This window comes from Pseudoliparis swirei, chromosome 5 (genome assembly GCF_029220125.1).
Source record: "Pseudoliparis swirei isolate HS2019 ecotype Mariana Trench chromosome 5, NWPU_hadal_v1, whole genome shotgun sequence".
Lineage (NCBI taxonomy): Eukaryota > Metazoa > Chordata > Actinopteri > Perciformes > Liparidae > Pseudoliparis > Pseudoliparis swirei.
This window is the reverse complement of record NC_079392.1, coordinates 4126340-4147461: the sequence shown is the minus strand read 5'-3', so window position 1 is coordinate 4147461 and position 21122 is coordinate 4126340. Positions and strand designations below refer to the sequence as shown.

The 21122-nt window shown below is 40.1% G+C and overlaps 2 protein-coding genes across 16 annotated transcripts in view; one reads left to right on the top strand and one right to left on the bottom strand.

Annotated features, from left to right (window-relative positions):
- The window catches only part of dock7 (dedicator of cytokinesis 7), a 66170-nt gene extending 64546 nt beyond the window's left edge, over positions 1–1624 (bottom strand). For all 15 annotated transcript variants that reach the window (XR_008831833.1, XR_008831834.1, XR_008831835.1 and 12 more), the window contains exon 1: positions 1511–1624. Coding sequence is in view for 12 of the 15 variants with exons in the window: in XM_056415391.1 (XP_056271366.1) it covers positions 1511–1548 (38 nt within the window). In the remaining 3 variants the exon portion in view is untranslated. The remainder of the gene's footprint in view (positions 1–1510) is intronic.
- A 1129-nt stretch (positions 1625–2753) lies between these two features.
- Positions 2754–16898, top strand: atg4c (autophagy related 4C, cysteine peptidase). Its single transcript, XM_056415399.1, has 11 exons — positions 2754–2874; positions 3002–3126; positions 4769–4852; positions 5646–5864; positions 8623–8947; positions 10138–10208; positions 11534–11715; positions 12674–12752; positions 13672–13748; positions 15133–15252; positions 15621–16898. Exons 2-11 carry the CDS (start codon positions 3051–3053, stop codon positions 15795–15797), a joined length of 1410 nt encoding a protein of 469 aa, XP_056271374.1. The 5' UTR covers positions 2754–2874; positions 3002–3050; the 3' UTR covers positions 15798–16898.
- The last annotated feature ends 4224 nt before the right edge of the window (positions 16899–21122 follow it).

The following is a 21122-nucleotide window of genomic DNA, read 5'->3' as shown; positions in this document are numbered from 1 at the left end:
TTATATTTTAAGCGTCTTTCTTTAAAAAAAAACATAATAATTATTTCAAACTCGGCGTAAATGAACATGTGATTATAACACATTTCCATGACTTTTCCAAAACTTTTATGATTTAAGCAGAGCTGCCAACTTTTCAAAAAACCTTGGAGTGAGATTTTGTCGGGGGTGACCAAAATGTTGCCGCGCACGCAGCCACACATGTCGGTGGCTCAAATATCAGGAAATTTGAATTAATTTGGCGTACCCATGTTGTACCCTGCAAAGGGTCTTTTACGAGGCATCTTTACTTCCTTAAAAATGTAAATGTTTTTTAATAACTCTACTCTCATTTACAAAGAACATGACTAATTCTATTGCACAAATGTCCTGTCTTTATGTTAAATTCTTTAGAATACATGTTACTTGTTCAAAGAGCTGTTTGGACATTTTTTGAGAGGGTCCTTTTCCTAGGTCTGCAAATAAAAATATAAATGCTATGTGGGCAGCCTTAATAAACAATGCTATGATGTGTCGAGCATGCAGTATACCAAGAGGTTAACAAGGTGCTCTCCTGCTGCTTGTTATGACAGCTGAGTTTACATCACCTCACAAAATCACACGCACAAACACAACGCATTATTTCTTTCAAGATTTAAAGTTTAAGAGAGTGAGTACTTAATTGAACCACATGTCATTACGTTTTTTTTCCATGACTTTTCCAGGCCTGGAAATGACCATTTTAAAATGCCATGACTTTTCCAGGCTTTCCATGACCGTACGAACCCTGGATAACAGTCTCTCCAGAAGGGTGTAGAATGTTATTCCATCCAGTAAAGATGTCAGACACTGAGGGAAAACCACCGAACCGAGGACCAGATCCTAGATCAGTTACACATCGCGGTGTCACGGTGGAGACAACCGCAAGTCCATCCATCAAGCACCTGGGAAGCTGCTGTTTGACAGCTCGCACAAAGACCTTTGTTAAAGAGAGATTAACGGACCGAGGAGATTAATACATCGCTATCTGTCTGAGCTGTTAATGGAGGCTTTCGTTTCCAAGTCTTACTGTATTATAATCATCTCGCCGCTTAAAAACACAACTTCAAAGTTCAGTCTCATCTCGACCGTTAGAGCCCATCGTTAGCTTACGTGATAAGATAGCTATAGCTGTCTCACATTTAACGTTTTTTTTTTTTTACATTTACGGTTGCTGGAAATGACCGGGGGGGAAGAAAAAGCCGTTTTGATAAGATACGTGTATTTAAACAATGGTACACCGCCCTCCTTTTGTTCGCATTAAGGGGGAAGGGAGGGAGGGAGAGAGCGAGAGAGGCTAGGCGGCGACGCCGTCTGCCTGGGTGGGTTCTGAGCATCTTGTAGCTTCGCTAGCTGTGGGAGCATCCGGGGCCTTCACCGGGGCTCGGTGGTCTCGGGGCGACCGACGTTAAAGGCGACAGAGTGCTCGGCGCGGGGGGGGGGGGGCTGTCGCGAGCTCGTTCTCTGGGTCTCGAGGCTTCTTCGTTTTTTTTACCTGCTGATTTTTTGGGCGAAGGCTCGGCGTTCAGCCATGGCAGTGGCCGCTGGTGTGCTTTAAAAAAACCAAATTCCCAGGCAGCCAGGCGGGCAGGAGGCAGACTCCGCTTTCCAATCGCTCGCCACGGCCAACAGCGAAGAACGGGAGCACCGGAGAACGGGGACCGTTTACCGTAATGACGGTGACGGTGCGCAACGAAACACACCCCGAAGAAAAGCCGTTGCGCACCGTAATGATTGGCTCCAACAGCGGGACAGCTGTATTTATTCCTGTATTTATTTATTTATATATTCATTTATTTATACATGTATTTAAGCATTTATTTATTTATACATTTATTTGAGCATTTCTTTATTTATTCCTATATTTATTCATGCACTTATTTATTTAAGACATTTTAAGTCCTGCATATGTCTTGTTAACTTAAACCGTTATTTTAAATTCTCAAATTAGTTTTAACAAATCTAATTTGTTTGCATTCGCCAGATTATAATAGATGTATACTTTCAGTAATGTTTTTTATTTGTTGTCAAAGGTTTTTTTGTATTTACTTTATTCACTTTGCAAGTCTTATTCGTATAGCACTCTTCAATAAATAATATCGGATGTTCATTATCTAGTAATTATTTAACCGAAAGATGTGTACAATGTAAAGTTACTGAGAGTATGGGATCACTTTTTGTGGACGAAACAAAATAATACATCTACTGTATAAGCACTGACAAACACACACATACACACACATATAGTTCACAGAATAAAAAGTTATAAATGGCAACTGGAATAATGGAAAATAATAAAACTATAAGTAATAGACGCTTTTTTTAAAGAAAGAAAAATAATCAAAAAACATCTCATTGTCAGTGATCAGTTAAAATAAATATCGCAATGGTAAAATGCCTATGGTATATGTTTATTATGGTGTGTGCATGTTGACTGATGGGTTATTCATTTCAAGGTTTAATAAGAAGTGACGTCATGAATGTGTGTGGCTGCGATAGACGCCTCCATCTCTTTATTCGCTCTTTCTTTATCACAAAAAAAGCATGTTTTGTCACAAGGAATACCTCAAACGAGCGGAGCGTTCATCGACAAACTGTGTTGTTTAACCCCGCCCGCCCGGGACACCTCGATCTGAGCATCGAGCGTCCTCTCTGTCAAACATCGCGAGATCACGAGGTTTTTTCCCCACCTCTACTTCCTCAATATGTAAACATTGGAGACTGCAGGCAGGCTCGAGTCATGGGGACGATACCCCGCGTTAAACTATTGACATTACAACAACATACGACGTAGTAACGTTTCCAAACAGCCACGAGGCGGCCGGAAGTGGAAAAACAAAAAAAACTGGAAATTCCAAGGTAAGTTCCAAGGTAACGACTTGCACACTTGCGAGCTGTGGTTTAGTGTTATTTACCTTTATGAAGTGATACGAGTCCCGCCAACTATCCCCACTGTGCGCGTGCATGTGTGTGTGTCGTGCACCAGGGCTCGCGCGCTGCAGTTTGGGAATGGGTTGCATTCCCTGCTCGTCCAAATGGAGAATAAAGGGAGCGACGAGGTGGAAACGTTGAAGACAAAGTTCGTGTCTGTGTGGCACAATGTGAAATACAGTAAGTAATGTGCTTCAGGCCAACACACACACACAAACACACGAGCACACACTTATCATGCATTCCTGCTCTGCTGTTTCAACCCGTCCACATAACTTTCAATCTTATTTTCTTGACTTGAGTTACTTAAAATGGAACAAGTATATACAAGTGAAATCAAAATCTTCTTTATTTATCAAGTATTTAAACAAATAAAATACATGTGACCTTTTGTTGCCTTCATTATACGTGCACAACAAGTATAAGTAAAGTGTATGTTACAAGACTAATTTCCAAGAAAATAGACATCCAGCTAAAAACAGGGACAACTAGAATGGGCACTCGGTAGAGAGCATATCACAAGATTGGGCATTGAATTATGAACATTTTGGCATCAGTTGCATGCCAATTGGACAAAATGTATCGTGCTATGGTAAAAAAAAGAGTTTGACCTTTCCATGACCTTGACCTTTGACCCGATTGATCCCAAAATCTAATCAAATGGTCCCCGGATAATAACCAATCATCCCACCAAATTTCATGCGATGCAAGAACATTTTGACCTGTTCATGACCTTTGACCTTGACCTTTGACCCGATCGATCCCAAAATCTAGTCAACTGGTCCCCGGATAATAAACAATCATCCCACCAAATTTCATGCGATTCGGTTCAATACTTTTTGAGTTCTGCGAAAGATTTTGACCTGTTTTTGACCTTTGACCCGATCGATCCCAAAATCTAATCAACTGGTCCCCGGATAATAAACAATCATCCCACCAAATTTCATGCGATTCGGTTCAATACTTTTTGAGTTCTGCGAAAGATTTTGACCTGTTCATGACCTTTGACCTTTGACCCGATCGATCCCAAAATCTAATCAACTGGTCCCCGGATAATAAACAATCATCCCACCAAATTTCATGCGATTCGGTTCAATACTTTTTGAGATTTGCGAATAACACGCATACAAATAAATAAATAAATAAATAAATACACGGCGATCAAAACATAACCTTCCGGCATTTTCAATGCGAAGGTAACAAAGCTGAACCAAGACATTCAAACATAAATAAATAAATACTGTGTGTGTGTATATATACACAAGTCAGAGTAGATCAACAACATGTATTGCAGACACAAGAGTCGTAAACAAATAAAAACAAGCATCCTAATTCAATGAGGCGACAACACACTGCCGTTGAGTCAGCCCTTAAAATAGCTCGTTGTCCTTCTGTCCATATTCCAGTGTGTGATTCTTTCAGAGGGACTACAGTCGTATATATATAAACCACTTTATTATCTACCTTTTTAGGTAACAGGAAGGAAAAGCAAAATATGTAGTCGGTTGGATAAGAAAAGTAAGTAGGTCGAAATCTTGGGACTGACCGAGATGATATTTGAATAATGGGTGCTGTGTAGAGGATGGGTGCTCAATGGCATGACGCATTACAAGAGGAGACCAATATGGTGGAAAATAAGGAAAGACACCATAGAACAGGTATACGGTGACTTACTATAAACACTGGGCACAGGTGTTCCCAGTTCAGCTTAACAGTGACCCCCAACCACATCGACTGTCACCTGCAACACAGAGACTCAGAGACACAGCCAAAAGTCGCCTCAAATATATCAAGTTTTCTTTCTTTATTGTGTATCTTTTAGGTTGGGCTCTGAAATCAAAGACCTCCTTCAGTAGAAATTCCCCGGTGCTTCTCCTCGGAAAATGTTACCACTTTAAGGTCGAAGGTAAAGGTGCACACGCACACCAACGTACACAATGATAGCATCATGTGCATACTGTTATTGTCCATTGGAACTGTAAGACACATTATAAAGACACACATTTCAGATTAATATGCGGGGATCACAAATTATGACAAAACGAATGTAAAAACACAGGATGAAGGCGTCGCCATTCAGGCCGTTAACCAGGATATAAGCGTGGGGAAATATGACCTGCGTCATTATTTTTATTTTTTTTGGTGCATAGCCATTTTTGCCAAAAAAATAAATAAAATTATAAAGAATGTGTTTTTTTTTACAAAATTCAAAATGGCTCTTATGGTCATAATGTTATTTTTTGTAGAGCAGGTTCAAGCGGACATGCATGACAAATTTCAAGACAATTGGCGATTGGGGGCAAAAACTGCGGGCTTTTGAACGTACAATAATTCTAGGGGGCGCTATAGAGACATTTCTTTATAAATAAATATGAAAACTAAATGTTCACCAGTCTGGATATGCATGGGAAATTTCTCTCGGTTGGGTATGACGTATTCGGCCAGTCGATGTTTTTTTGGAGAGATAAATAATAATAATAATAATAATAGCTTTTAGAAAAACAATAGGTTCGTCACAAGGACCCTAATAATGTGAATAATGGTTTGACATGACACACACGCATTCACAAGAGGTCTGAAAATAAATACGTAAATATACTTATAATACCAGTATATTTATTATCTCCACAGGTCACGAGATGAAATAGTTACCCGTACATTCTCAGTGGGTCACGTGTCATTTCCTTCCCCTCCCCCAGATGACGACGGCGTTCCAGAAGCCTCCAACGAAGACTGCGTGATGGGGAACGCCGAGGCTTTCCGGAAGGATTTTGCGTCCCGGGTGTGGCTCACCTACAGGGAGGAGCTGCCCCCTCTGCCCTGCTCCACCCTGACCTCCGACTGCGGCTGGGGCTGCACGCTGAGGGCCGGGCAGATGATGCTCGCTCAGGCTCTTCTTCTGCACTTCCTGGGCCGAGGTGAGTAGAGAGTGAGGAGAGAGTAGAGAGTATATAGTCAGCCACACCTGAGTGATGCTCAAACCCCGAGAATTATCTAAGGGATAGACGGGGAATGCAAAAATACATGTATTCTTTTCAAATATAGGTCAATTTATTTAATGACTTTACTTTTATAAATTTCTAATTTAATGATTAAATCATTTATTCACACATCTGCACTAATTATTTTTTTTGCACAGGTTGCACGTTATTGTTTTGAAAATGTATGCAGTGTAAAACTCTTTATGGCTAAATATTTGAACTTGTTTGTTTAGTTTTTCACAACAAACAAAGAAATAAGTTATAATTTTTAATAGCTTTTTATTTTTGTTCTTTATTTTGTGTGTCCTAGCTGTATTACCTAAAATCAATAAAATATATTTTTTAATTTGTAAAAAAACAAAGAAATAAGTTATAATTGTTAATAAATTGTAATAACAATAAATAACCACAAAGAAATAAGAATAAAATTGAGTGTGATCTTCTGATTTATGTTTTCTGTAAAAAGAATCTAAGAATAAGCACTTATTGATATTATCTTTAAAATATATCCAGGTTAATTGCAGCCACAATACGCTATTTATTTACCACGGTGCTTTAATTGCACATATATAACTTTATTTGCACATATATAACTTTATTTTGCATAGTTCTAACAAAGTAATTGCACATTTGGTTTACTTGCAATTTTTTTTGTTCTACAATTTGAAAAAGCACAGATTCACTAAAAAGTTATTTCAATAAAAAGTCACCCATAGACCAATTTTATTCCTCCCAAAGTGGGCTTGACAGAAAAAGTTTGAGAACCACTGGGTTAGCTGGACACGTGTTTTTGTGAATAATAAAGCTTCCAAAGTATATATTTGGAGATTATTTACATCGTTTAAGCTCCCAGGTATACTTTTTTTTAAACTACTTCACATGAATGTGGAGATGGAATTGATTTAATTAGCCAAAGCTTTTTTCTAATAATACAGAGATTAAAAAAAGGACAATTTATCCTGCACGGTAACAACAGCGGCTGAAGATGTGGGCAACATAAATATATGGTTTGAACATAAATATATGTTTTGACCTCGTTATAAAGAAATTGCAAAAGTAAATGTGACTACAGATCATTCTAGGTATTTACAAATGGATCCAATGTTAATTATCTTTATTTCCTTTTTCAGTTCAATGTCACTTTTCCAAGCGGGAAGCTAAACTTGTAGTCAGTTTAGACTTCTTCCTCATCCTTAATCTAAAAGGAAAAAGTTTTATTTGAGTTAATGAGTGAATTCCTCATTTATATTGTCTCCGAAGTGTCCCCCGACTTTTACCGCTTCCACTTCAATGAATTGACGGCCAGTTATTTAATGCAGTCATTTAGAAAACAATATTTAAAACTTGTTCTTCTATCCCAATCTAAAATATGTCACTAATGACATATTTCTCTATAAAATGACTAATGGCTACTTAAGGATATTTATTGATCAATTTCACTTTGATTCCCTTTGGATCAAGGTCATTTAGTTAATGCCTTAGACTTCCACTCTGGCCCATTTTATAGCCCGGGCCACTCCCTTTGGGCTCCTCCCCTGTTTGTAAGGCTAAGGCACCGTTAAAGTGAAATACTGGGACACTCAAACTTTTATAATTGAACAGAATGACACCTATTCTGTCTGTTTAAGGCCTAAAAACCTTACGTTTCACAAGTTCTGAGATACTTTTTTTTTTGTGCCTGTTCTAAATTGAACTTAGAGATATCTGGTCAATTCAGGGGAGGAAAATTACATATTTTTTGTTAAAAAATAATAAATATGCTTATTTAGGCTTACAGTATAAGATCAATTATCATAAAAAGGGCAATAATAAGACTTTTAGGCAATAATAAGACTCTTAGGCAGTAGTCTACAGATTCAAAGTGTTTTCTTTCAGAAAACATAAATCAGACGATCATATTCAATTTTATTCTTATTTCTTTGTGGTTGTTTATTGTTATTAAATTTTTTTAAACAACTATTAACAATTATAACTTCTTTTTTGTGAGTACCTACCTAGTCCAGGCAATACAGATAGAACACACACAAAGAACTATTAAAGCTATTAAATTATATAAATTTTGGGGGCATTTACAGTTCTTCAGCCTCATAACATTTTATTTTTATTCTGTATTATTATTATTATCATAATTTAAAAAGGACCATGTACAGCTAAAACTTAAATGTCACCATTTGATGCTCTGTACCAGATTGTAGCTACACTGCTAATTATCATCTGTAGTCCCTTGACAGACCATAATAAACATAAAACAATAGCAAACATAAACAATAACAAACATAAAACAATAACAAACAGTACAGGATAAGACACACACTACAACAGTATATGTGGTAAGAAGAACACAAAATACCCACAATGCAAAGCTACAGTACATTAAAAGTAAAGTAATACATACTATTAAAAGTAAGTAATAAAAACTATTAAAAGTTAGTAATCCGAGCCATAATAAAAGATGTTTTTGTTTAATTATGCTTTTGGTTTGTTCTTGAACGCATCACGTCTCGAGTATACAAAGTTGCGTAACAATTTATAATCTCCGAACAACGAGTGGCATCAGTTTTTTTTCAATTGTCAGTTTGACTTTTATAAAAAATAAAAAATAAAGTTAAAAAAAGAAATTACATTATTTTACATTATTTATTTATTTTTTGGTCTCCTATGTTGATTTCCTAGCTGATGATTTCTCCCCCCGCAGACTGGACCTGGTCGGAGGCGATGACGCTGCAGCCGTTGGACACGGAGACGTGGACCGCCGCCGCCGCCCGCCGCCTGGTGGCCTCCCTGCACGGTTCCCCCAGGCCCCCCTCGGGTCCAGGATCCCCGCCCGCGCAGCAGACCCGGGGATCCGCGGAGGAGGCGGATGCCCATCTGACGGAGATGCACCACCGCACGCTGGTGTCCTGGTTCGGGGACGGACCCTCGGCCCAGCTGGGCCTCCACAGGCTGGTTCACGCGGGCCTGACGATGGGGAAGCGGGCAGGGGACTGGTACGGGCCGGCTGTGGTGGCACACATCCTCAAGTAGGTCTAGAAATGTAGATTTTTTAAAACATCGCCGTTTATATTTCACATTTAATTCAATTTATTTTATATAGCCCAATATCCAAAATTCTGAATTTGCCCTCAGCAGGGCCATGACAGGAGCCCGACTTCTCAACGTCATGTATAGATCTTTTTTATTTTGCTGTTTACAACATTAATAATATTTTTTTGTTCATGGAGTTTATTTTATTTACTTAATTTATTCATTTAATTAATTAAAGTATTGATTCTAAAAGTGTTGCGTTTTAAAAGAGGTATCAAATGAATCAAGCAGACTTTTATATTGAAAATAAACTTATATATTTTTAATGGATAGAATTGTCCGTCATGTATAAATGTTTTTTGTTGTTGCTGTTTACAACATTAACAATATTTTTTTGTTTATTGATTAATACACCTTGGGGTGGCAATTATGTTTATTTTATACATAATTTATTCATTTAATTCATTAAATCAAGTATTTATTGTAAAAGTGTTGTGTTTTAAAAGAGGTATAAAATGAAGGAAGCAGACTTTTATATTGGAGAAAAACATATATATATTTTTTTTAATAGATAGAATTGTCCATCATGTATAAATGTTTTTTTGTTGCTGTTTACAACATTAACAATAATTTTTTGTTTATTGATTAATATGCCTTGGGGTGGCAATTATGTTTATTTTATACATAATCTATTCATTTAATTCATTAAAACAAGTATTTATTGTAAAAGTGTTGCATTTTAAAAGAGGTACAAAATCAAGCACGCAGACTTTTATATCAGAGAAAAACATTTGTTATTTTTTTACTAGTTACATTATTGAAATAATCTATCGGTGCAACAGTATTTTGATGTCAATCAACTGATTAGGTAGAATGGTTTTATCAGTATTAATGTCCTTTATTTCAGCCAGAATTTGGAGGCATTTATATGACGTATTTTAGTAAAGATGAAAAAGCAAAAAAATGGGATAAGATTAGAAAAAATATATATAAATATTCTTTGACGCACTTGTATTTTTCTTAGAATACCTTGTAGAACTTTCTACTGTATAACTCTGACAATGCAGTTGATGGTAATACCCAACATATTCTCCCGATCTCACCTCTATGAACTCTGCATTTGTTAATCTTGTCTCCTCTCTCCTTCTCTCTTGTCTCCTCTCTCCTTGTCTCCTCTCTCTCTTAGGAAGGCAGTGGAGGAGGCGACGGACCCCGGCCTGGCGGCCATCACCGCTTACGTCTCCCAGGACTGCACAGGTATGAAAGATGAGCCCGCTGTCGATAAAAAGATCAAATAAAATAAAAACAGTATACTGGGCAAAACGCCCAAACTGACCGCCCCCCCCCCCCTCCCCTTCTCTCTCTCTCTCTCAGCACCTTTTAGAGGGACTGACAGGAGCCTCACTGTGTCTATTACCCAACAAATACATCAACTCCAAATCTATATAACTATATAACCCCCCCCCCCCCCTCCAACCTCTTCTCAACCCCACGACTTGTTTTTGTTTGTCTTCTCGCTCCAGCCCGAGCGGAAGGAAGCTGGCGTGAGAGCGAGAGCGTTACGAGTTTGATATTAGAGAGAAAGACGGGGAGTGAGTTCAGACACCGAAATACAAAAATGCAGTCAATCAAATTCAAAGTTTAATAATTTTGAAAAACCTGTTCTTCTGATTTTGAAAGTCATTCGTCAATCAAATATGCTGAACGTGCAGTATTTTAAATGGAAGGATTTACTGCTCGCGTCTGTTATATGACTTTACATTTAAATCTCTTTGGGTTTTGGATGTTTGGACTTTATCTTGAACTGTGAGAATTTTTTTTGTGGAAAAAAAATTTGAAATGGAGAAAGGCACAGAGAGAGAGAGAGAGAGAGAGAGAGAGAGAGGTTGGTGTGAATAACAAGATTATTATTTAGCATAATATACCCTTCCTATGAGACAAAGTGAGTTTATGTATTGAACTGTGAGAATAGTTTCATGGACTTTTTTTTTACACACTTCTCTGACTCGTTAGAGACGAAGCAATTACACATTGAATTGGGGGGAAAAAAGTAACCGACATATTAACTTGTGATAAAAATGTAATCGCCAGTTGCAGCCTGTTAATTGTAATTAACGTGCAATTGGAGCCAAAACGGAAGAATACGTTTTTTAAATACCTTTGATTGGGTGATAACGTTTTTTCTGTTCAGTCAGATATTTAAAGATATACTGCGAAATATTTAAAGATGAAAAAAAAGGACATTTATAAGACACACTTGCAGACAATTATGAGAAATAGGAACCGTGCATCGCATACTAAATAAGAAAAGAGGAATATGTTTTTAAATACTTGTGATTGGGTTATAAAGTGTTTTCTGTTCAGTCAGATATTTAAAGACATACTGTGAAATATTTCAAGATAAAAAAGGGACAATTCTGAGATTCTAATTTATAATTTTTTTTATTTATTGCATACAAAATGTTATAAATTAGCCGTCTGTTCATTAACTATAGTTTTCTAATGACATTGATATAATTTCAGATAGTTTGACTGACACGGAAACAGACGAGTGACCTTCATGTGTCATTGATCCCTCACAGTGTACAGTGGTGATGTCATCGATAGCCACAGCAGGGCGCCGAGAGATAGGCAGGCCGAGAGGCCCGATGCCCCTCCTCCCGATGCCCCTCCTCCCGATGCCGCTCCTCGGGCCGTCATCATCCTCATCCCTGTGCGGCTTGGAGGGGAGAAGACAAATCCAGACTATTTTAACTTTACAAAGGTCAGGGAAACATGTAATTACCTTCGCATTGAAAATGCGGAAGGTAATGTTTTGATCGCCGTGTATTTATTTATTTATTTATTTATTTGTATGCGTGTTACTCGCATAACTAAAAAAGTATTAAACCGAATCGCATGGAATTTGGTGGGATGATTGGTTATTATCCGGGGACCATTTGATTAGATTTTGGGATCGATCGGGTCAAACGAACGTCAAGGTCATGAAAAGGTCAAAATCTTCTTTTTACCATAGCGCGGTCAATTTGTATCCAATTGGCATGCAACTAATGCCAAAATGTTCATAATTCAATGCCCAATGTTGTGATATGCGAAGGTGTGTGTGTGTGTGTGTGTGTGTGTGTGTGTGTGTGTGTGTGTGTGTGTGTGTGTGTGTGTGTGTGTGTGTGTGTGTGTGTGTGTGTGTGTGTGTGTGTGTGTGTGTGTGTGTGTGTGTGTGTGAGACTGTCATTTAAAATTCCCAGTCCGATGTACTCGTCACAGGGTACATACGGTCGTGGAAAAACTGGCAAAGTCCTGGAATTAAAAAAATGTTATCCCAAAAGTTTTGGAAGAAAAGTGACGTAAATGTTGTTCTATTCATATGTGCATTTACGCTGAGTTTTAAATGACGAATATGCTTTTTAAAAGAACGATGCTCTAAATATAAAGCCGTCATACGCTCTCTTCATACTCGCACTTTTTTCCGCGCTGCAAGTGAACGCACCTTAACTGACAAGACATATATGTTTATTCTTTTAATCAAACTATTGTCTCATTGAAGGTGATATACTGTATGCTTTGGGATTCTCATTGTTAGTTTAAATACAAAATGTTCTCACTTTTTCATGAGATTTCACACATTTTTGGTCATGGAGATCTGGTTTTAAAGGCCTGGAAAAGTCCTGGAACCCCATTGGTCACCATGTGTCTGAACCCTGTTTGTATTTCTCTGCGTTCAGAGCATCCTGAGTCTGGAGTGCTGCATCGGCATCATCGGAGGGAAGCCCCAACAGGCCTGCTACTTTGTGGGATTTCAAGGTTAGTCTTGGTCTTAATTTTAAAAAACTGAGAAAGACACACACACACACACACAGACAGAGAGCGAGGTAGGTGTGAATAACAAGATTATTATTTTGCATAATATACCCTTCCTATGAGACAAAGTGAGTTAATGTATTCGTGTTTGCGTGCGGGAAAACGGAGAGGAAGTGGCGGCGGGAGGCGAAGTGAAGCGGCGCTTACTTTATTCCCTGTGACCCGTCGCAGCCGCGCCCCATTCATCACGAGTAAACCTCCCAAGTTGTGAGCCGTAATGGATTTCCATAGGTAGGCATGCATTACATCCCCACCCCCCACACCCCTGCCCCGCCCGGCCCCCCAACTCAAAAGTGAGCCACTCTTCATCACCTTCAGGAGCCGGGGGGGGGGGGGGGGGGACGGGACCTTCAGTTGTACATCTCGGCAGTCAATATTTACGCATTTACATTTTTACCAATTTTCTTTTTTGTTGTTGAAGTACAGCGGGGCGGGTGATGTCTAAATGACAAGCGATGCATTCTCTCTCCCCTATTCGCCGCCGCATTCATCACACCGCAAATGGCCCGAGTGTAATTGCGTGTTTGTAAAAGTAATTCCCCCCCCCCCCCCCCCCCCCACACACACACACACACGCAAAAAAACATTAAGTGACAACCTCTTTTTCTTTTCTTTTTTCTTGAACAAACGCATCCGATTATGCGGAATTTAATCCGCCGCCGCCGCGGTGGATATTAAAAAGGCAACAACCTTCTGGGCGGCATATTTGACGCACGAAAAAAAAAAGCCTAAACAGTCCGGGCCGAGCGGGTGACTTTGAGCTACTCTGCATAGAAATTGGGGAGCGAGCGAGAGAGAGAGGTTTTTTTTTGTAATAATCCCGATGTTTTTGAATAACTTGTCTTTTGTTTTGTCCTTGCAGATGACAGCTTGATTTACATGGACCCTCATTACTGTCAGTCTTTTGTGGATGTCAGCAGCAGCGATTTCCCTCTCCAGGTAATGTGAAATTACACAGACGAGCTGACTGGAGCCCCCCCCCCCCCCCAGTAATGTGAATTTAATAGTTTCTGTTAGTACTTAAGGGTATGAATCTTAAAGCAGCCCACGGCCCAATTACCGAGTCCCTTCTCCGCTGATTTATTTGCCGCTCGCGTGTGTGAAGCTGCCACTTAAGAGAAATACGGCAAATACCAGATCAGGTGTTGAGAGCCTGAATATTTCAGGAGCCATAAATACAAAAAAGATTCCGCACACGGGGCGGTATAGTAACTTATAGTTTTATGCGTTTCGCATTCAGTGACAACACAGCAGAAGTTGTTCATTTATGGATGATGTGATAAATTCATCACGTCGTTCATCAAATGATGCAGAATACATCTTGTTGTCGCTGCCATGTGGTGTGTATATAAATAAATAAATATATATATATATGTATATATATATAAATACATATATACAGGACTGTCTCAGAAAATTAGAATATTGTGATAAAGTTCTTTATTTTCTGTAACGCAATTCAAAAAACAAAAATGTCATGCATTCTGGATTCATTACAAATCAACTGAAATATTGCAAGCCTTTTATTCTTTTAATATTGCTGATTATGGCTTACAGCTTAAGAAAACTCTAAAATCCTATCTCATAAAATTTTAATATTTCCTCAGACCAAGTAAAAAAAAAGATTTATAACAGCTGAGTGTTTGTCAAGGCTCAGGAAACCCTTGCAGGTGTTTCGAGTTAATTAGACAATTCAAGTGATTTGTTTAATACCCTACTAGTATACTTTTTCATGATATTCTAATATTTAGAGATAGGATATTTGAGTTTTCTTAAGCTGTAAGCCATAATCAGCAATATTAAAAGAATAAAAGGCTTGCAATATTTCAGTTGATTTGTAATGAATCCAGAATGCATGACATTTTTGTTTTTTGAATTGCATTACAGAAAATAAAGAACTTCATCACAATATTCTAATTTTCTGAGACAGTCCTGTATATATATGTATATAAGTGTGTGTGTGTGTATATATATATATGTGTGTGTATATATATATATGTGTATGTATATACTATATATATATATGTATTTATATATATTTGTATGTATATATATGTATGTGTGTTCGTATATATATATATACATGTGTGTATATATATATTATAAATATATATATATATGTGTGTATGTATATATATGTGTGTGTGTATATATATATATATATACATGTGTGTGTATATAAATATACACGTGTGTGTGTGTGTGTATATATATATATATATACATATAGATAAATATATACATCTATAGATGCAACACATTATTCGGCCCTTCCAGCCTGATGAATATTTTTTTTATTGTGTTTTTTCTTCTTTTCATCCAGTCGTTTCATTGCCCCTCGCCGAAGAAGATGCCGTTCAGCAAGATGGACCCGAGCTGCACCATCGGGTTCTACTCCAGAAGTGCTCAGGACTATGAGAGAATCAGCCAGGAGCTGTCTAAGGTAAGGGGGGGGGGAGGCAACGTTTCACCATATTAATAATTATTATTATTATTATCGTGACGTTATATTCATTTTGTGTTTCGTGCACTGCCAAAGTGTGACCGGCGTGACGAGAGCTGACCACTAGGTGGCAGCATTTACCCATGAATCTTCTGCTTCTCTTGCCGCGTCAACACGTCGGGTCGACGCCGTAAACCAGACTCTTAAAAAATATGATATCAGAATGAAAACACTGTGATTTCCAAGAGGGGAATAATTGAGGTGCCACTCGTTAGAGTTAAGTGACGAAATTCAAAAGCAAACTGTTAAGAAGAGCATAACGCGAGCGCTCCGCTGAAGCCTGTTGTTGTTGTTGTTGTTTGTTCCAGGTGCTGCAGCCGTCGGCGGCGAGGGAGAAGTACCCGGCGTTCACTTTAATGCGAGGTCGCGTCGGAGATTACGACCCGTCTGCTGGCGTGACCCCGGTGAGGAGGGAGTGGCCCTTCATCCGTGACCCGCGCCGGACCACCACCACCACCACCACCGGGGACTTTGTGCTGCTCTGATGGCACCGCGGGGGGCGATGAATCGTACTGCTGATATCCAACGTCTCGCTGTGGAACTTTATAAAACGACAGTGACTTGGGGAACACGACCTGGTTCCTTGTTCTAAAAAAAAAGTGATTTTGCATATGATGTCCATAAGGTGCGACGCCACCTGGACATCACGGAGTCGCATCCTGTCGGTCCACTTCAACATCTGCAGTATTCAGAGAAGCATTTCTGTGGTTAGCACAAATAATGTGGCCCGAGGGCTCTCGATGGTGCCAAATAACCCGTTACCATGTCGTTTTTAATATGCAGAAAAAGTATTTCACGTGTTATTATTAACACGCACTGAAGTGAAAACATGAAAAAAAAGATTTGGTGAATTTTGAAAGTACGTCGTCGATCAACTTTACAAATCGATGTCATGTGTGAAATTAACACGTTTGGCCAATTATTATTATTATTATTATTATTATTTTTATTATTATTTCAAAACGTTCACGTTTAAGTAATCCAAAATGTATTTTTATTCAATGTTACATCATTTCACTTTGGTGTGTGGCTAAAGTATCTGTCGCTGTTCTTCTAAAACACCTTTACAGTATCGACAATACCGTAACAAAATGTAAACGACGAAGTAAGCTAACGCAACGTTAGCATGCAAAACGTGTCGTGCACTTTTTAAAAAGACTGAAGAATTCTGACTTGTATTTTTTTTTTTCTAATGCAATAAATTCATCGTATAATATGTTTAATAACGTGTCTAACTTGGGTTTTTTACATTTAAAGTTGAATGAAGTTAAAATACTTGACTTAAATGAATCAGTTAGCGTCTGTTGGGTCCACTCGAAGCATTTGAAGTGACTAGTAGAGTAAAAAAAAAAATGTTGTTGAACGCTTCATTCTCGGCGCTATAGATGCAAACCCCTCGGCGGCGTGTTGAAATGCATTCAATCCCTTTTCAAACGTAATAGATTAAAACTAATCGTACGTGCGAACCATCTCTCCAGCCCATTAACCAGGGAGCGAGGGAAACTACGTGACCCGGTGACACCGGCGGCAATTGTGTTCCTCGAGCAGAGGAAAAGCAAATATCCTTGTGTGCAGAGCTCTGTTACCATGGATAATCTGTGTTTCCCCCCCACACCCCCTTTTTTTTGTTTGAGCTATGGCCCGGACTGTTTTTCCTGTACAATACAAATTCTTGTATTATGATGAGCCCTTGCTTTTTTTTTTCCATAAAGGAGGGGAACTGTCCCCTCTTCTGTGAGAAGAGGGCAAGAGGGGTGAAGATGGATGGACAGAAAAACCCCAAAAGAAGAAGAATCCCTCCATCTGTTCTGCGATGGCAAAAAAACACATAAAGGCATCATTCAGATCCCCCCCCCCCCCCCCACGTCTGATATGTGTGCTCGTCCACTTTTTTTTGTCCTTTTACGGACGATGGACCCCCGTGTGTGTGTGTGTGTGTGTGTGGACGGCGAAGGGGGGAACATCAAGTATGCAGAAGCTAAAGGACCGGGGACATTCTCCCAACTTTGGACGATGGAAGGGTTGAATGGGACGGGGGGGGGGGGGGGGGGGACATTTGGGAATTTTTTAACATGAAAGAGCATTTGTGCTGGAGGGCACACACACACACACATACGGCGCTCTAAAGGGGTTGTCTGTGTTCTCCCATGTATTTACAGGGGATGTATGAATATTTGATTAATGAGTCACCGGCTCGAGGGGAAATGCAATAAGGGGAAGCGGCGGTGGCTTTACAAAGTGAACCCATCTCACACACACACAGACACAGACACAGCATGCGTTTAACACAGCTGCCTTTTAAAGTGTCATTGACATTGCAGATTCCTGAAAATCTAATCTGCAGCCGGGCAAATTCCTCACAAAGCGAGGGGAGTCCGTGAGGGTCCATTGCTCTGTTCCACAGATGGATGTTCAGACACAGATACGCCCAATAGAGGTTTTTATTTTGATGTCATCCGCAAGAGGAAAATGGCTTGTGGCATGCGGCCCTGAGAGGGATCAACAGGGGGAACGGGGCCTTCTTAAGATCAGACCTGTGTTAGGGATAAAGCCCCTGATTAGATTTAGTCCTGCAGGCTTCGCTGGGACAAGGAGACCTGCGGGACTCCAAAGATCTGGGGGGATCTCGATGCCACGGTAAGCTGTTTAAAAAGGTTGCGTTTGTCGATTGTTATCTTCAAAATGCCACGTGGAAATGGGAGAGGGACGAGGAAAGGAAACAAGAGAACGTCTTCTTCGGTAATAAAGCTCTTTATGCATTCGTCAACAACTTCAAGGTCAAAAACGTTATTACCTGTTTGTGAATTCTTTGAGCTGAAAGAGTGGACGGCATGTCCGTTCAGTGTTTTTCACATCCATCCAAAGATGCACTTCATGGTTCCCTCTGTAGAACAGCCGAGGCGAAATGTCTTGTGAACAAGCTTCGTAATAGAACTACTTCAGTGAAAACTAGAACCTTGTGAACCAACAGAACTTCATCAGTGACCCCTAGAACCCATTGAACTTCTTCAGTGACCCCTAGAACCCATTGAACTTCTTCAGTGACCCCTAGAACCTATTAAACTTCTTCCGAGACCACTAGAACCTATTGGATCTCTTCAGTGACCACCAGAACCTATTGGATCTCTTCAGTGACCACTTGAACTGATTGGATCTCTTCAGTGACCCCTAAAACCTATTGGATCTCTTCACTGACCACTATAACCTATTGAACTTCTTTCGTGACCACTAAACCCTATTGGATCTCTTCAGTGACCACTAGAACCTATTGGATCTCTTCAGTGACCACCAGAACCTTTTGGATCTCTTCACTGACCACTAGAACCTATTGAACTTCTTCTGTGACCACTAAACCCTTTTGGATCTCTTCAATGACCACTAGAACCTATTAAACCTATTCAGTGACCACTAGAACCTATTGGATCTCTTCAGTGACCACTAGAACCTTTTGGATCTCTTCAGTGACCACTAGAACCTATTAAACTTCTTCAGTGACCCCTAGAACCTTTTGGATCTCTTCAGTGACCTCTAGAACCTATTAAACTTCTTCAGTGACCCCTAGAACCTATTGAACTTCTTTCGTGACCACTAGAACCTTGTGGATCTCTTCAATGAGATCTTCCTCGTCGCCAGTGTTTCGGTAGATTTTGTAAAGGGAAAAAATCTTAAGTAAAGAGGTAAAAATTAAACACAAAAGTATGCTTTAGTGCCTTCATCATTTCAAGTGTTTGATTCTAAAAAGAAATGTTAAAATGACGGTAAAAAAACCCAATGGATGCAGATCTCAGTGCATGTAAGATAAGAGTAAACTTGCATTAAATGCATTTAGCTGTGAAATGAATGGTAACATTTGAACGTCTTTAACACAAGGTGCTTCTTCATGTATGTGAATGGACAATAAACATATTCCCAGTACTGAGTTGGGTCAACACATAAAAACACGAGACAGCATCATTAAAATAGTCTCTTTTAGGTGTATTGAGGAAGGCGACTGTGATACACCAGAACGTTGCTACCCCCCCCCCCCCCCCCGCGGTTCTCCGGATCTCCTCAAGCCAACATCAGATCATGATGGATGACACCGAGAACGTCCAGAAGAATTAGATTTAAGAAGAAAAGAATGTAATATGCACACATACGTCTCTGCATGTGTGTGAGAAGCTGTGTGGACACTCGTGTGTACATTTATATATATATTTATGGCCGAGTGTGTAGTTTACGTACGTCTTGTGTGTAAGTCATTCTAAATCTTTGGGTGTCACGCTCTCTCTTTCCTTGTCTTCACACCAGGTGCAAGGGGGTGCTTGATTTATACCCCCGTCAGTAGCCCTCTGCCCACCCTCCTCGTGGAATGCCGTGCATCTTCAAACAGGTACTTCACTTTGAAATCTCATCTCGTCGCGATATCTCGAGGCGGCTAAAAATATATCCGGCTCCCCGGATCCCCCCTTCGGCCCGGCGGAGCGTAAATATACCGCCTGCGCCGCTGCATCGGACTGCGTTCGGAGAGAGAGGGAGAGTCTCAAGTCTGGCCCCCCCCCCCCCCCCCCCTCTCCCCAACTGTTCACTTGTCTCCACCCCGTCTCCCCTCCGCCGGCTCATCCCCCGTTCACAAGGAGCTCCACGGAGAAGAAGTGCTGAGGCATCGCATGCCTCACACACATTCTCCCCTGGGTTGAAGCCAGGCCGATGTCATGACGCCGAGATTAATCAGCGCCGCCGCCGCCGCCGACGGGGGGGGGGGGGGGGGGGCTCGAAGGGTGCACCACCACGTGAACGTTTTTTAACGGGTTTTTTTAGGGTTCTTTGAGACACCTTTATAGGTTCACATCGAAAAGGTCAAAGGTCGTTCAACCTTTTCAAAAACAGGAGAGACGTATTTCATGAAACTGCTTCACTTGTAAACATTTTCTTTGAGGTGTCACCGGGCGCCATTTTCATACCGAATAAACATGGCGGCAAGAAGTATGAGAACCTTTTGATGAACCATGGACGCATAAGTAAGTAAAGTTTAAAGTTAAAGTTCTTTAAAGAACCCTGGTTTCAAAGGTTCTTTGTGGAACCCAGAAATGGGGCCTTAAAGAACCATTTTTTTAGGGTTCCTTGAGACACCGTTATCGGTTCTTTGAAGAACTCTTTAAGGAAATGGTTCTTTAGAGAACCCTGGTTTGAAAGGTTCTCTGTGGAACTAAAAATGGTTCTTCCATGGCATCACTCTGAAGAACCATATTCGGTTCCCAGATGCCACCTTCATGTTTCTGTGTGCTAAAGACGGCGCTCTGCGTGTGAAGCAACAACTTTGTTGTTGACGTAAATTATTATTATTTAAATGGGAACGACTCCTTGGACAAGGTCATTGAGGACGGCAACGTAATTTATTTATTTTCATAAAATGTTATATATGGCAAGATTTAAAAAAAACTAATAAACAAAAAATACTTTGTGGCATTAAAAGTCGGTGTGGAAATTCCTCCCTTGCTTTTTGTACTTTACCTAAACAATGCCTCACGAGGGCGGGGCCGAATGTTCTACCCCCCCCCCCCCCCCGTGATTTATTTAGCATCCGTCTCCCTCTCCTCCCAGCCAGAGGAGAGCAGAGGGCTCCGTGGCAGAGGCCCAAAGCAAAGCTCCCCTCGTGTTGGCTAACCTCGCCCGGCTGTGACAACAAGAAGGGCACCGGAGTTAACGTTTAGATAACGGATGTGTGTGCCACTTACGATCCCCCCCGTTCCCCGGTGACGGGGGGGGGGGGGGGGGGGATCTCGGCGGATCACACATCACGGGTTGTGTATCTATGTGTGTGTGTGTGT